Here is a 13,966-nt window from a genome sequence, read left to right as displayed (position 1 = left end):
ATAGCAATTATAAAGTTAATATCTGGGCTTGGAAAAAGCATAAAAGACAGTAGAGAATCTCTAAGTGAAGAAGTGTGATCTAATCAGTCCAAACTTAAAAATGTTATAACTGAGATGCAATCTAAATTGGATGCTCGAACAGCTAGGGTGAATGAGTCAGAAGAGAGTGTAAGTGAAGACAGGCTGATGGAAAGGAAGTAGAGGAAAAGAGAGAAAGACAACTCAGAGCCCATGAAGAAGGGCTTCAAGAATTTAATGATGCTTTGAAACAAACAAATGCCAAATTATTGGGGTGCCTGAGGGGGAGAATGGGGGCAGAAAGTATATTTGAGCAAATCATAGCTGAGAACTTCCCTAATCTGGGGAAGGAAACAAGCATTCATGTCCAAGAGGCAGAGAGGACCCCTCCCAAAATCAATAAAAATAGATCAATGCCCCAACATACAGTAGTGAAGCTTGAACATTTTAGAGGAAAAGAGACTTCCTGAGGAAGACAGGAATCTCCTCAAGACAGGAGATTCCTTATGTACAGAGGGAGGAACATCAGATTAACATCAGACTTATCCACAAAAACCTGGCAAGCCAGAAAGGGCTGGCATAATATATTCAAGGTATTAATGAGAAGAACATGCAGCCAAGGATTCTTTATCTAGTAAGGCTGTCATTCAGAATGGAAGGAGAGATAAAGAGCTTCCAGGACAGACAGAAACTGAAAGAATATGTGACTACTAAGCCAGCCCTGCAAGAAATATTAAGGGGCATCCTGTAAGCAAAGAGAGATCCCAAGAGTAACATATACCAGTAAGAAACAGAGACAATCTACAGAAACAGGGACTTTACAGGTAATACGATGGCACTAAACTCATACCTTTTAATAGTTACACTGAATGTAAATGAGTTAAATGCCCTAATCAAAAGACACAGGGTATCAGATTGGATTAAAAAAAAAAAAAAGCAAAACCCATCAATATGCTGTCTGCAAGAGACTCATTTTAGACCTAAAGATACCTCCAGATTGAATGTGAAGGGGTAGAAAACCACTTATCATGCTAATGGACATCAAAAGAAAGCTGGGGTGGCAATCCTTGTATCAGACAAATTAGATTTTAAACCAAAGACTAATAAGAGATGAGGAAGGACATTATATCATACTTAAAGGCTCTATCCAACAAGAAGACCTAACAATTGTAAATATTTATGCCCCTAACTTGGGAGCAGCCAATTATATAAACCAATTAATAACAAAATTAAAGAAACACATTGATAATAATACAATAATAGTAGGGGACTTTAACACCCTACTCACGGCAATGGACAGATCATCTAAGCAGAAGATCAACAAGGAAACAGGGCTTTGAATGACACACTGGACCAGATAGATTCACAAATACATTCAGAGCATTCCATCCTAAAGCAACAGAATACACATTCTTCTCAAGGGCACATGGAACTTTCTCCAGAATAGATCACATACTGGGTCGCAAAACAGGTCTCAATCTGTACCAAAAGATTGAGATTATTCCCTGCATATTTCCAGACCACAATGCTTTGAAACTTGAACTCAATCACAAGAGGATATTTGGAAGGAACTCAAACACTTGGAGCTTAAAGAGCATCCTACTAAATAATGAATAGGTCAACCAGGAAATTAAAGAAGAATTTTAAAAAGTCATGGAAACAAATGAAAATGAAAACACATTGGTTCAAAACCTCTACGATACAGCAAAGGCGGTCCTAAGAGGGAAGAATATTGCAAAACAAGCCTCTCTCAAAAAATTAGAAAAATCACCAATACACAAGCTAACCTTATACCTAAAAGACCTAGAGAAAGAACAGCAAATAAAGCCTAAACCATGCAGGAGAAGAGAATTAATAAATATTAAAGCAGAAATCAATGAAATAGAAACCAGAAGAACAGTAGAACAGATCAATGAAACTAGAAGCTGGTTCTGTGAAAGAATTAATAAGATCAATAAACCTCTGGCCAGACTTATCCAAAAGGAAAGAGAAAGGACCCAAATTAAGAAAATCATGAATGAAGGGGGAGAAATCATGACCAACACTGAAGAAATACAAACAATTATAAGAACATATTATGAACAAATATATGCCAGAAAATTAGGCAGTCTGGAAGAAATGGATGTATTCCTGGAAATTTATAAACTACCAAAACTGAAACAGGAGGAAATAGAAAATCTGAACAGGTGCATAACCAGCAAGGAAATTGAAGCAGTAATCAAATATCTCCCAATAAACAAGAGTCCAGGGCCGGATGGCTTCCCAGGGGAAATCTACCAAACATTTAAAGAAAAAATGTACCTATTATACTAAAGCTATTTCAAAAAGTAGAAATGGAAGAAAAACTTCCAAACTTGTTCTATGAAGCCAGCATTACTTTTATCCCAAAACCAGACAAAGACCCCATCAGAAAGGATAATTACAGACCAATATTCCTGATGACATGGAGGCAAAAATTCTCACCAAGATAATAGCCAATAGGATCCAACAGTACATTAAAAGGATTATTCACTACGATCCAGTGGGATTTATTCTTGTGCTGCAAGGGTAGTTCAACATCCACAAATCAATCAATGTGATAGATCACATTAACAAAATAAAAGACAAGAACCATATGATCCTCTCAATTGATACAGAAAAAGCATTTGACAAAATACAGCATCCTTTCCTGATTAAAACTCTTCACAGTGTAGGGATCGAGGGAACATACTTCAATATCATAAAAGCCATCTATGAAAAGCCCACAGCAAATATCATTCTCAATGGGGAAAAACTGAGAGCTTTTCCCTTAAGGTCAGGAACACAACAGGGATGCCCACTCTCACCATTATTGTTCAACATAGTACTAGAAGTCCTAGCCTCACCAATCATACAATAAAAAGAAATAAAAAGCATCCAAATTGGCAAAGAAGTCAAACTCTCACTCTTCACAGATGACATGATACTTTATGTGGAAAACCCAAAAGACTCCACCCCAAAGTTACTAGAACTCATACAGCAATTCAGTAGTGTGTCAGGATACAAAATCAATGCACAGAAATGCACTTTTCTATACACTAAAAACGTGACTGAAGAAAGAGAAATTAAGGAATTGATCCCATTTACAATAGCACCAAAAACCATAAGATACCTAGGAATAAACCAAAAAAAGAGGTAAAGGATCTGTACTCTGAAAACTACAGAACACGTATGAAAGAAATTGAGGAAGACACAAAGAGATGGAAAAACATTTCATGGTCATGGATTGGAAGAATAAACATTGATAAAATGTCTATGCTGCCCAGAGCAATCTACACTTTCAATGCAATCCCTATCAAAATACCATCAACATTTTTCACAGAGCTGGAACAAAGAATCTTAAAATTTGTATGGAACCAGAAAACACTCCAAATAGTCAAGGAAGTGTTGAAAAAAAAAAAAAACCAAAGCTGGGGGCATCACAATGGCTGACTTCAAGCTATGTTACAAAGCCCTGATCACCAAGACAGTATGGTACTGGCACAAAAACAGACACATAGATCAGTGGAACAGAATAGAGAGCCCAAAAATGGACCCTCAACTGTATGGTCAACTAATCTTCAACAAAGCAGGAAAGAATATCCAATGGAAAAAAGAGTCTCTTCAACAAATGGTGTTGGGAAAATTGGACAGCCACATGCAGAAGAATGAAACTGGACCATTCCCTTACACCATACACAAAAATAAACTCAAAATGGATGAAAGACCTCAATGTGAGTCAGGAATCCAACAAAATCCTAGAGGAGAACATAGGCTGTTCTCAACCTCAGCCACAGCAACTTCTTTCATGGCACATCTCCAAAGGCAAGGGAAGCAAAAGCAGAAATGAACTTTTGGTACTTCATCAAGAAAAAAACTTCTGCACAGCAAAGGAAACAGTCAACAAAACTAACAGGCAACCCGTGGAATGGGAGAAGATATTTGCAAATGACATTACAGATAAAAGGCTGGTATCCAAGATCTATAAAGAACATATCAAACTCAACATCCAAAAAACAAGTCAAAAAATGGGCAAAATCATGAACAGACACTTCTCCACGGAGACATACAAATGACCAACAGACACATGAAAAAATTCTCTACATCACTTTTCATCAGGGAACCTTACACCAGTTAGAATGGCTAAAATTAACAAGATAGGGAACAACAAATGTTGACGAGGATGTGGAGAAAGGGGAACCCTCTTACACTGTTGGTGGGAATGCAAGCTGGTGCAGCCACTCTGGAAAACAGTATGGAGGTTCCTCAAGAAGTTAAAAATAGAACTACCCTATGACCCAGCAGTTGCACTACTGGGTATTTATCCCAAAGATACAGATGTAGTGAAAAGAAGGGGCACCTGCATCCCAATGTTCATAGCAGCAATGTCCACAACAGCCAAACTATGGAAGGAGCCAAGATGTCCTTCAACAGATGAATGGATAAAGAAGATGTGGTTCATATATAGAATGGTTTATACTCAGCCATCAGAAGGGATGAATACCTACCATTTATATCAACACGGATGGAACTGGAGGGAATTATGCTAAGTGAAATAAGTCAATCAGAGAAGGACAATTATATGGTCTCACTCATATGTGGAACATAAGAAATAGTGAAGAGGATCATAGGGGAGGGGAGGGAATACTGAGTGGGAAGAAATCAGAGAGGGTGACAAACCATGGCAGACTTTTGACTCTGGGAAACAAACTGAGTGTTGCGGAAGGGGAGGTGGGTGGGGTATGGGGTAACTGGGTGAAGGGCATTAAGGAGGGCATGTGATGTGATGAACAATGGGTGTTGTTATATTAACTAATGAATCATTGAACACTACATCAAAAAATAATGATGTACTATATGTTGGCTAATTGAATTTAAATTAAAAAAAAAAGACTATTGTACCTCATGAACAGTAGGTGTTTCTGTTTTTCTCTTTCATCTCTTGCTTGATCTATCCTTTCTAAGCTAGAGACAGCCATGATGATGATACTATCAGTGTTTAAAGTCTACAGATCCCAAAATGAAACTTGCTCTCTAGCCTTTTTACTATGGAAAAATTCAATCATTTAAAGAAGAAATTGAGGGGCACCTGGGTGGCTCAGTCGGTTAAGCGTCTGCCTTCAGCTCGGGTCATGATCCCAGGATCCTGGGATCGAGCCCCATATCGGGCTCCCTGCTCAGTGGGAAGTCTGCTTCTCCCTCTCCCTCTGTGTGCTTGCCCTCGCTCTCTCTCTCTCTAAAATAAACAAATGAATCTTAAAAGAAAAAGAAGAAATTGACATAATGTACAACAAACCTCCAAGTACCCATTACCCAGCTTCAACAGTTACATATCATGACCCATCTTTTTCATCTACATCTCCATCCATTCCCTATACTCTGTATTATTTTGAAGCAAATCCAGACATCATCTAATTTTATCTAAAAATGCTTCAGTATGTATTTCTAAACAATAAGGATTCTTCTTAAAGAATATGATCATAATATCAAACACATCTAAAACATTTAATAATTATTCCTTAGTATTATTAAATATCAGGTTGATTTTGTTATTGTTGTTGTTGCTGCTGTTACCTATTGCCAGATAAGTTATATAAACCACATGAATACGCCAAATGTTATTACCATTGATAATGTAATTTTTCCAAACTGACAAACAACGCTTAGAAAAGTTCTGAACAAACCAACATACATTTTTTCCTCAATGTAAACAATAAATAGTTACTCCCTGGAAATTTTGGTATATATTTAAAATGTGCAAAATATTTTATCTTTATATTTAATATGGAATTGGGCTTTGCATTAGTTATAAGCTATTTTTCAATGTATGAATGTCTGGCAAATTATGTAGTATATGGGAAGATGTATGGGAAAATTATTTGCCATATTTCAGAAAGCCTAACATTTCTGGCTCCTATCTGCTAAATGCCAAGAACACCCCACCAAATTGTTGTGACTACTATGACTTTCCCTTCACATTTACAAAATGCCCTCAATGGTTCACTCTATCCCCCACTGAAAACCATTGACTTAATCTGCGCAACTGAAAAAGAGGAAATTGGTTTTAGTTGCATATACGCTGTAATTTTAGGAAAAGAAGTAAGGAAAAATCCTATATGGGGAATGACTGTTAGAACATTCACAAATTTAAGCTTTTCAAAGTTTTTCTTAGTTGATGGAATTTTCTTTCTCCACACTATGTTGGAAAATGTGAATAAGCTCTCTGATAAAACAAATGAAGTCATAATGACTTCATGGTAATATATATAGTTCAAGTACAGAAAATTTCAACAGCTAGGATACCATCCAGACAGGAAGGGAAACTGGGATAGTGGCAAAAAATAAATCCATTTTTACTTATTTTCTAAGCATAAGTATAAATTTATAAATCTCTATGCTATGTTCACATAATTGGCCCACAATCCTAAAAGGAATTATGCTTCCTCTTTAAAATAGAGAAAAGTAATCAAATGTTTACCTTCCTCTAGCTTACTTCCTTCATTATGTAGTATGCTTCTTGTCTTTTCTTATTCATTTTTAAAATTCAAATATAATTAATATGCAGTGTTATATTAGTTTACACTTAGTATATAATATAGTAATTCAACAATTCTGTACATTATACTCTTAATCCCCTTCCCCTATTTTACCCATCCCCCAACCCACCTGCCCTCTGACAACTACCAGTTTGTTCTCCATATTTAAGAATCTGGGTTTTTTTGTTTGTTTGTTTTTTCTCTTTTTTTTCTTTCTTTCTTTGTTTTGTTTCTTAAATTCCACATACAGGTGACATTATATGGTACTTGTCTTTCTCTGACTTACTTCACTTAGCATTATATTCTCTGGATCCATTCATGTTGTTATTGCAGATGGTAAGATTTCATTATTTTTTATGGCTGAGTAATATTCCATTATATATGTGTGTGTGTGTATATATTCATTATATATTATATATATTTCATTATATATTATATACATTCCATTATATATAATATACATCATATATTATATGTATTCCGTTATATATATATACACACACACTACCTCTTTTTTACCCATTTATATATTGATGGAACTTGGCTTGCTTCCATATCCTGGCTATTGTAAATAATGCTACAGTAAAGAGAGGGTGTGTATATCTTTTCAAATTAATGCTTTTGTTGTTGAGGGGTAAAAAGCCAGAGGTGGAATTACTGGATGATATGGTAATTCTCTTTTTAATTTTTTGAGGAACCTCCATCCTGTTTTCCAAGGTTGCTGCAACAATTTGCATTCTCACCAGCAGTGCACAGGGTTCCTTTTTCTCTACATCCTTGTGAACATTTGTTGTTTCTTGTGTTTTTGATTTTAGCCATTCTGACAAGTGTGAGATGATATTTCATTGTGGTTTTGATTTGCATTTCCCTGATGAATAGTGATTTTGAGCATCTTCTCATGTATCTGTCAGCCATCTGTATGTCTTCTTTGGAGAAATGTCTTCATGTCTTCTGCCCATTTTTAATTGGATTATTTGTGGTTTTTCTGTGTTGAGTTGTATAAATTGAAGGTTTGTATCATGAATGGATGAATGGTTGTTGTACTTTGTCAAATGCTTTTTCTGCATCTATTGAGATGATCGTATGTTTTTTATCCTTTCTTTTTTTAATGTGATATATCACATTGATTGATTTGTGAATATTGAACAACACTTGCATCCCTGAAATAAATTCCACTTGATGGTAATGAATAATTTTTTCAATATATTTTTAGATTCGGTTTGCTAAATATGTTGAGGATTTTTCCATCTATGTTCATCAGAGACATTAGCCTGTAGTTTTTTTTCTCTTCTGTAGTGTCTTTATTTGGTTTTGTTATTGGGGTAATGCTGGCTTCATAGAATGAATTTGAAAGGTTTCCTTCCTCTTTTATTTTTTGGAATAGTTTGAAAAGAATAGTTATTAACTTTTCTTTAAATGTTTGGTAAAATTCATCTGTGAAGTCATCTGGTCATGCACTTTTGTTTTTTGGGAGATTTTGATTCCTGATTTAATTTCATCGCTAGTTATTAGTCTGTTCAGATTTTCTATTTCTTCCTGATTCAGTTTTGGGAAGCTGTATGTTTCTAGGAATTTATCCATTTCTTCTAAGTTGTCCAAATTGTTGGCATATAATTTTTCATAATATTCTTTTATAATCCTTTGTAATTTCTGTGGTGTCCATTTTATTTCTCCTCTTTCATTTCTGATTTTATTTGAGTCCTCTCTTTTTCTTTTTTTGATGAGTCTGGCTAAAGATTTATCTATTTTGTTGATCTTTTTAAAGAACAAGTTCCTGGTTTTATTGATCTATTCTTTTATTTTCTTAGTCTCTATTTCATTTATTTCTACTCTAATCTTTATTATTTTCTTCCTTCTATTGGCTTTGAGCTTTGTTTGTCCTTTTTCTAGCTCCTTTAGATGTAAGGTTAGGTTGTTTATTTGAGATTTTTCTTGTTTCCTGAGGTAGGCCTGTATTGCTATAATTGTTCCTCTTAGAATAGCTTTTACTGCATCCCAAGATTTTGGACCACTGTGTTTTCATTTTCATTTGTCTCCACGTGTTTTTTATTTCATCTTTGATTTCTTGGTTGACCCATTCATTGTCTAGGACCATGTTGTTTACCCTCCATGTATTTGTGTTCTTCCAGATTTGTGTGTGTGTGTGTGTGTGTGTGTGTGTGTTAGATTTCTAGTTTCGTACCATTATCATCAGAAAAGATGCATGATACAATATCAATCTTTTTGAATTTTTTGAAATTTGTTTTGTGGCCCTACCTGTGGTCTGTTGTGGAGACTGTTTCATGTGCACTTGAAAAAAAAAAAAAATGTGGGGCGCCTGGGTGGCTCAGTTGGTTGGGCGACTGCCTTCGGCTCAGGTCATGATCCTGGAGTCTCGGGATCGAGTCCCACATCGGGCTCCCTGCTCGGCGGGGAGTCTGCTTCTCCCTCTGACCCTCCCTGCTCTCATGCTCTCTCTCTCATTCTCTCTCTAATAAATAAATAAATAAAATCTTAAAAAAAAAAAGAAAAAAATGTGTATTATGCTGTTTTTGGATGAAATGTTCTGAATATATCTGTTAGATCCATCTGGTCCAATGTGTCATTCAAAGCCACTGTTTCCTTGTTGATTTTTCCATCTGGATGATATATCCATTGATGTAAGTGGGGTGTTAAAGTCCTTTACTATTATTGTATTACTAGATTACTCTCTTTATGTCTATTAATAGATGCTTTATGTGTCTGGGTGCTCCCATGTTGGGTGCATAAATATTTATATTTGTTATATCTTCTTGTTGGATTGTTCCCTTTATTGTCAGGTAGTATCCTTCTTTGTCTCTTGTTATAGTCTTTGTTTTAAGATCTATTTTGTTCAATATAAGTATTCTTACCCCAGCTTTCTTTTCATTTGTTTGTTTTTGTTTGTTTATTTTTGTTTTTGTTTTCACTTCTATTTGAATGATAATTGTTTTTCCATCCCTGCACTTTCAGTTTGTATGCATCTTCAGGTTAGAAGTGAGTCATGTATAGGCAGCATATAGATGGGGTTTGCTTTTTTATCTATTCAGTCATGCTATGTCTTTATGTGAGCATTTAGTCTATTTACATTCAGAGTAATTACTGATAGGTATATAGTTATTGTCATTTTGTTACTTGTTTTATGGTTGTTTTTGTAGTTCTCTCTTCCTTTCTTCTCTTGCTCTCTTCCTTTTTGGTTTGTTTGCTTTCTTTAGTGATATACTTAGATTCCTTTCTTTTCTTCTTTGCATATCTCTTACAGTTTTCTATCTGTGATGATCATTAGGTTTGTATATAATATCCTATGCATCTAGCAGTCTGTATTAGGATGATGGCTGCTTAAGTTTGAACCATTCTTAAAGCACTACATTTTTACTCTCTCCTCCCATATCTTATGTATATGATGTCATACTTTATGTCCTTTTATTTTGTTTAGCCCTTGACTGATTTTTATAGATATGACTTCACTGTTTTTGTGGTTTAACTATACTGGTAAGTAACTAATCTACTACTTTTATTATGTTCACATGTACCTGTGAAATTTTTTCCTTTTATAATTTTCTTATTCTTTCCACTTGGCCATTTCTTTCCACTCAAAGAATTCCCTTTAACCTTTCTTATATGGCTGATTTAGTGGTGATGAACTCCTTTAAATTTTGTTTGTCTGAGAAACTTTTCTCTCTCCTTCTATTCTGAATGATAGCATTGTGGGATAGCGTATTTTTGGTTGCAAGCTTTTTCCTTTTAGCACTTTGAATACATCATGCCACACCTCTGGCTTACAAAATTTCTGCTGAAAAATCAGCAGATAGCTTTATGGGGTTTCCCTTGTATGTAACTGTTTTCCTTTTGTTGCCTTTAAGATTCTCTCTTTGCCATTACTTTTTGCCATTGTGAATATTATGTGTCTCGGTGTGGACTTCCCTGGGTTGAGAGGACTTTCTGTGCCTCCTAGATCTGGAGGTCTGTTTCCTTCCCCAGATTAGGGAGGTTTTCAGCTGTCATTTCTTCAAATAAATTTTCTGCCTCCCTTTCTCTATTTTCTTTTTCTGGGATCCCTATAATGTGAATGTTACTATGCTTGATGATGTCCTTGACGTATTCTCATTTTTTATTATACTTTTGTCTTTTTGTTGTTCAGTTTCTTTGCTTTCCATTATTCTGTCTTCCAGCTCACTGATTCATTATTCTGCTTTCTCTGATCTACTACTGATTCCCTCCAGTGTATTTTTAATTTCAGCAGTTTAGTTCTACATCATTGCTTGATTCTTTTTTTATATTTTCTGTCTCTTTGTTGAAGGTCTCACTGAGATCCTCCAGTCTTTTCTCACATCCAGTTAGTATCTTTATGACTATTACTTTGAATTCTTTATGAGGCATATTGCTCATTTCCAAATCATTTTGTTGTGATTTTGTCCTGATCTTTCCTTTGGGATATATTCCTCTGTCTCATTTGATCTAATTCTCTGTGTCTATGTATTCGGAATGTCAACTACATTTCCTGCTCTTAAAAGTAGTGGACTTATGAAGAAGAGATCCTGTTGTGCCCCATAGTGCAATGTCCCTTGCTCACCAGAACCTGGCACTTCAGAGATGTCTCCTATGTTTGTTGCATGCACACTACCATTGTGGTTGAGCCACATTTGCCTTCAGTCCAGTCAGCTGCACAGCCATCTTTCTTGGGGGCAGGGTTTGGCATCTGTGCTATTATGGGGCCAGTCTGGGGTGACTTTGGGCTTGTAGTTGGGTCAGACCAGATGCTTGCCCTCAGCCTGTTTGCCAGAACTGTGGACACACCTACCTGCATTGTCTCCTCAGTGGCTTTTTTTTTTTTTTTTTGAGAATGAGACCTGCTATCAGGCCCAGTCTGTCTTTTTGGGTTGTAGTGACCACTCCCACCCCCCAATTACAGAGCTCTCTCTTTGTGCTGCCCCCTGTGAGGTTTTTGTTGGTGGGCAGGGCCAGCAGTCACATCAGATGTTTTCCCCCAGCCCACTACTGGGGCTTCAGTGGAACTGGTGTTTGTGAGTATCTTCCCCTCTAACCAGAGCAAGAGTCACTTTGGAGTGGTGCTCGCCACTGTCAGGGCTGCTTGCAGAATGAAATGCATCAGGCATAGCTTTGGAAGGATTGAGGCAGGTTGAATGGAACCGTCTTCAGGAGAATGTGGGGGGTAGAGCACACAGGTGTTAGCAAGGTAAGTGCCCATCTGCTTGCAGGATGAAACCTGGGCTAAGTAGCGAGTGTTTATGCTGTTTCCCCACAGATGTCTGGGTATCTAGGCTGGGGATAAATGGGGAGAATTGTGCCCACCAGCTCTTTTGTTCTTCAAAAAATTTCTTAAAGATTTCTGCCCCTCTAGCTCATGTTTTGAGATTAGTAAATAAATCTCCAGGTGCTTTTCAAACTGCTGCTTGTATGCTGTATCTTGGCAGGGTTATTTTTGTGCTGTCTCTTTAAGGGTGGGGACTATTTCCTATCACCCTCTGGCCCTCCTGGAGCTGATCCCACTTGATTTTTAAAACGTTCCCAGTGTTAAACCCCAGTGATTGTAAAAACTCACAAAGTTAAGGATCTCTGATTTTTAAAGCCAAATGTTATTGGGGACTCATCTTCTCAGTGTAGGTCCTACATGTCTGGGGTGCCTGGTGTAGGATCTGTTCCTCTCCCTCTTCTGTGGTTGTGGTGTCCCTCCAGTCTTTGTGGTTAGTCTCACAGGTTAGGTTTGTTCCCAACTGGGGCTCCATCCTTTCCACCATTTTCTGATGTGGCCTCCTTTCTACAATTAACTGTAGAGTCTATTATGCCAGTCTTCAGATCATTTTCTGGGTTAGTTATACTGATGTGGCTGTTATCTAGGAGTATCTGTATGACAAGATGAGTTTAGGATCCTCCTATGCCACTATTTCACAGGGTCCCCAAGAAATCTTTTTCTTCTGACTTATTAAAACAATTATTTTGTTCATTGTCCTTTGTATTTAAATAATGCTCATCATTCCATGATGGAAACCATTTTCTAATCTAGATTGGAAGATATTTTATCATTATTTCCTTGAAGCAGGAACTGTTAATTCATAAAACCTATCTGGCTCCTGGTACAGAATAGATGCTTATTTAAATATTTATTGAATGAATTTACTCATCCAATAATCATCATTGCTAATATATCTTATTACTGTGTACAGTGTTAATTTTATTCTTATACCATCATTATCATAAAACATTAAGTGTAAATCTTACTCGAGGTTAGAATCTGAACTAAGTGATTTCTTCTTTATGAAGCATACTGCTGGCATGAATAGTAGAGGAATGTAAATCTGCTGGCTTTGATTTCGCCACTTCTACTAATAGGATTCTTTCTGCCTGAAAAGTACACAAGTATTCTGGTCCTGCTGCTTGACCATTTCCATGTGTTCAAAGAGCATTTGTCAAAACAAAACAAACAAAAATCAAAAAACAATTAAAAACATTGACTAATGCTCCAAATATTTACATACTAGCTTTGACCCTCATAAATCCAAAATAGGTATTGAATATTTTGGTGGCAAAATTTGGTGAAAGATATGGTTCTCTAAAAGCAAGTTACCTTATTTAATGTCTGCAAACTACAAAGCAGGTGCAGCATCAACATAATTGCTCAGAGACTAGAACTTTGTAACCATGGAGACATTACCTCACAGTGTTCTAACAGGCAGTGTTGGCCAGATATGAAGGTTATAGTCATAAAGGTAGCTGTGCTGGGTTGCTGCCCTTTCTCTTGAGCTGCTTCCAGTGAATGCCACACACCTGCACCTTGATTTGCATAATATGCTTAGCCAATACTAGTATTGGTTATGTCAGTACTTACATATTCACTTTAGAAACCTGGTTCTGGCACCAGCTTGGGAAAGAAATTATTAAATCTGGCAGATGCTTTGAGGTAGACAGTTGAGGTCATTTGAAAAGAAAATCTACCTTGAACTTCAGCTGTATTTATGACTAGTATCATGATTTGTTTCCCCAGGAAAGAAAAGAGACTTTTCTTCTAGCCAAGATGAAAGGCATGCAGGCCAGTCAGGAAACTTCGGTGGCCCTGCAGAGTGAACTCTATGAGCAGGAAGATAAGATGGAGAATCAAGCACAGTAAGAATGGCACAAATGAGAGAAGGATCTGAGATTTAGAGGATAATGATGGAGTACTTGACCTCTTGTTTCAAAACATCTTATGAAGTAGTTGTAACTAGAATTGATTCCACACTTTTTCTAAAATTAATTAACTATAACATACAACTATTTCTTCAAACACTGTTTTATAAGGTTCAGTCCTTGAGTAATAGAAAACTTCACATGGACAGATCTCTATCATACAAGACATGGTTGAGATTCCAGAACTTATATCTAACATGTTAAGGCAGTTGGCAGACAATTTCTTTAGAACT

The 13,966-nt window shown here is 36.4% G+C and overlaps 1 protein-coding gene across 6 annotated transcripts in view; it reads left to right on the top strand.

Annotated features, from left to right (window-relative positions):
* LMNTD1 (lamin tail domain containing 1) overlaps positions 1-13,966 on the top strand; it is a 480,256-nt gene that overhangs the window by 367,755 nt on the left and 98,535 nt on the right. For 5 of the 6 annotated variants that reach the window (XM_032432720.1, XM_032432722.1, XM_032432723.1 and 2 more), the window contains one exon: positions 13,552-13,670. The exons of the other annotated variant lie outside the window; for it this stretch is intronic. In XM_032432720.1, the coding sequence (XP_032288611.1) occupies positions 13,582-13,670 (89 nt within the window). In that variant the 5' untranslated portion in view covers positions 13,552-13,581. The remainder of the gene's footprint in view (positions 1-13,551; positions 13,671-13,966) is intronic. 6 annotated transcript variants of the gene reach the window in all.

This window comes from Phoca vitulina, unplaced genomic scaffold, assembly GCF_004348235.1.
Source record: "Phoca vitulina isolate PV1807 unplaced genomic scaffold, GSC_HSeal_1.0 scaffold49, whole genome shotgun sequence".
NCBI classification, from domain to species: domain Eukaryota; kingdom Metazoa; phylum Chordata; class Mammalia; order Carnivora; family Phocidae; genus Phoca; species Phoca vitulina.
The sequence above is the reverse complement of the archived record's forward strand: the minus strand, read 5'-3'. Positions and strand labels throughout refer to the sequence as shown.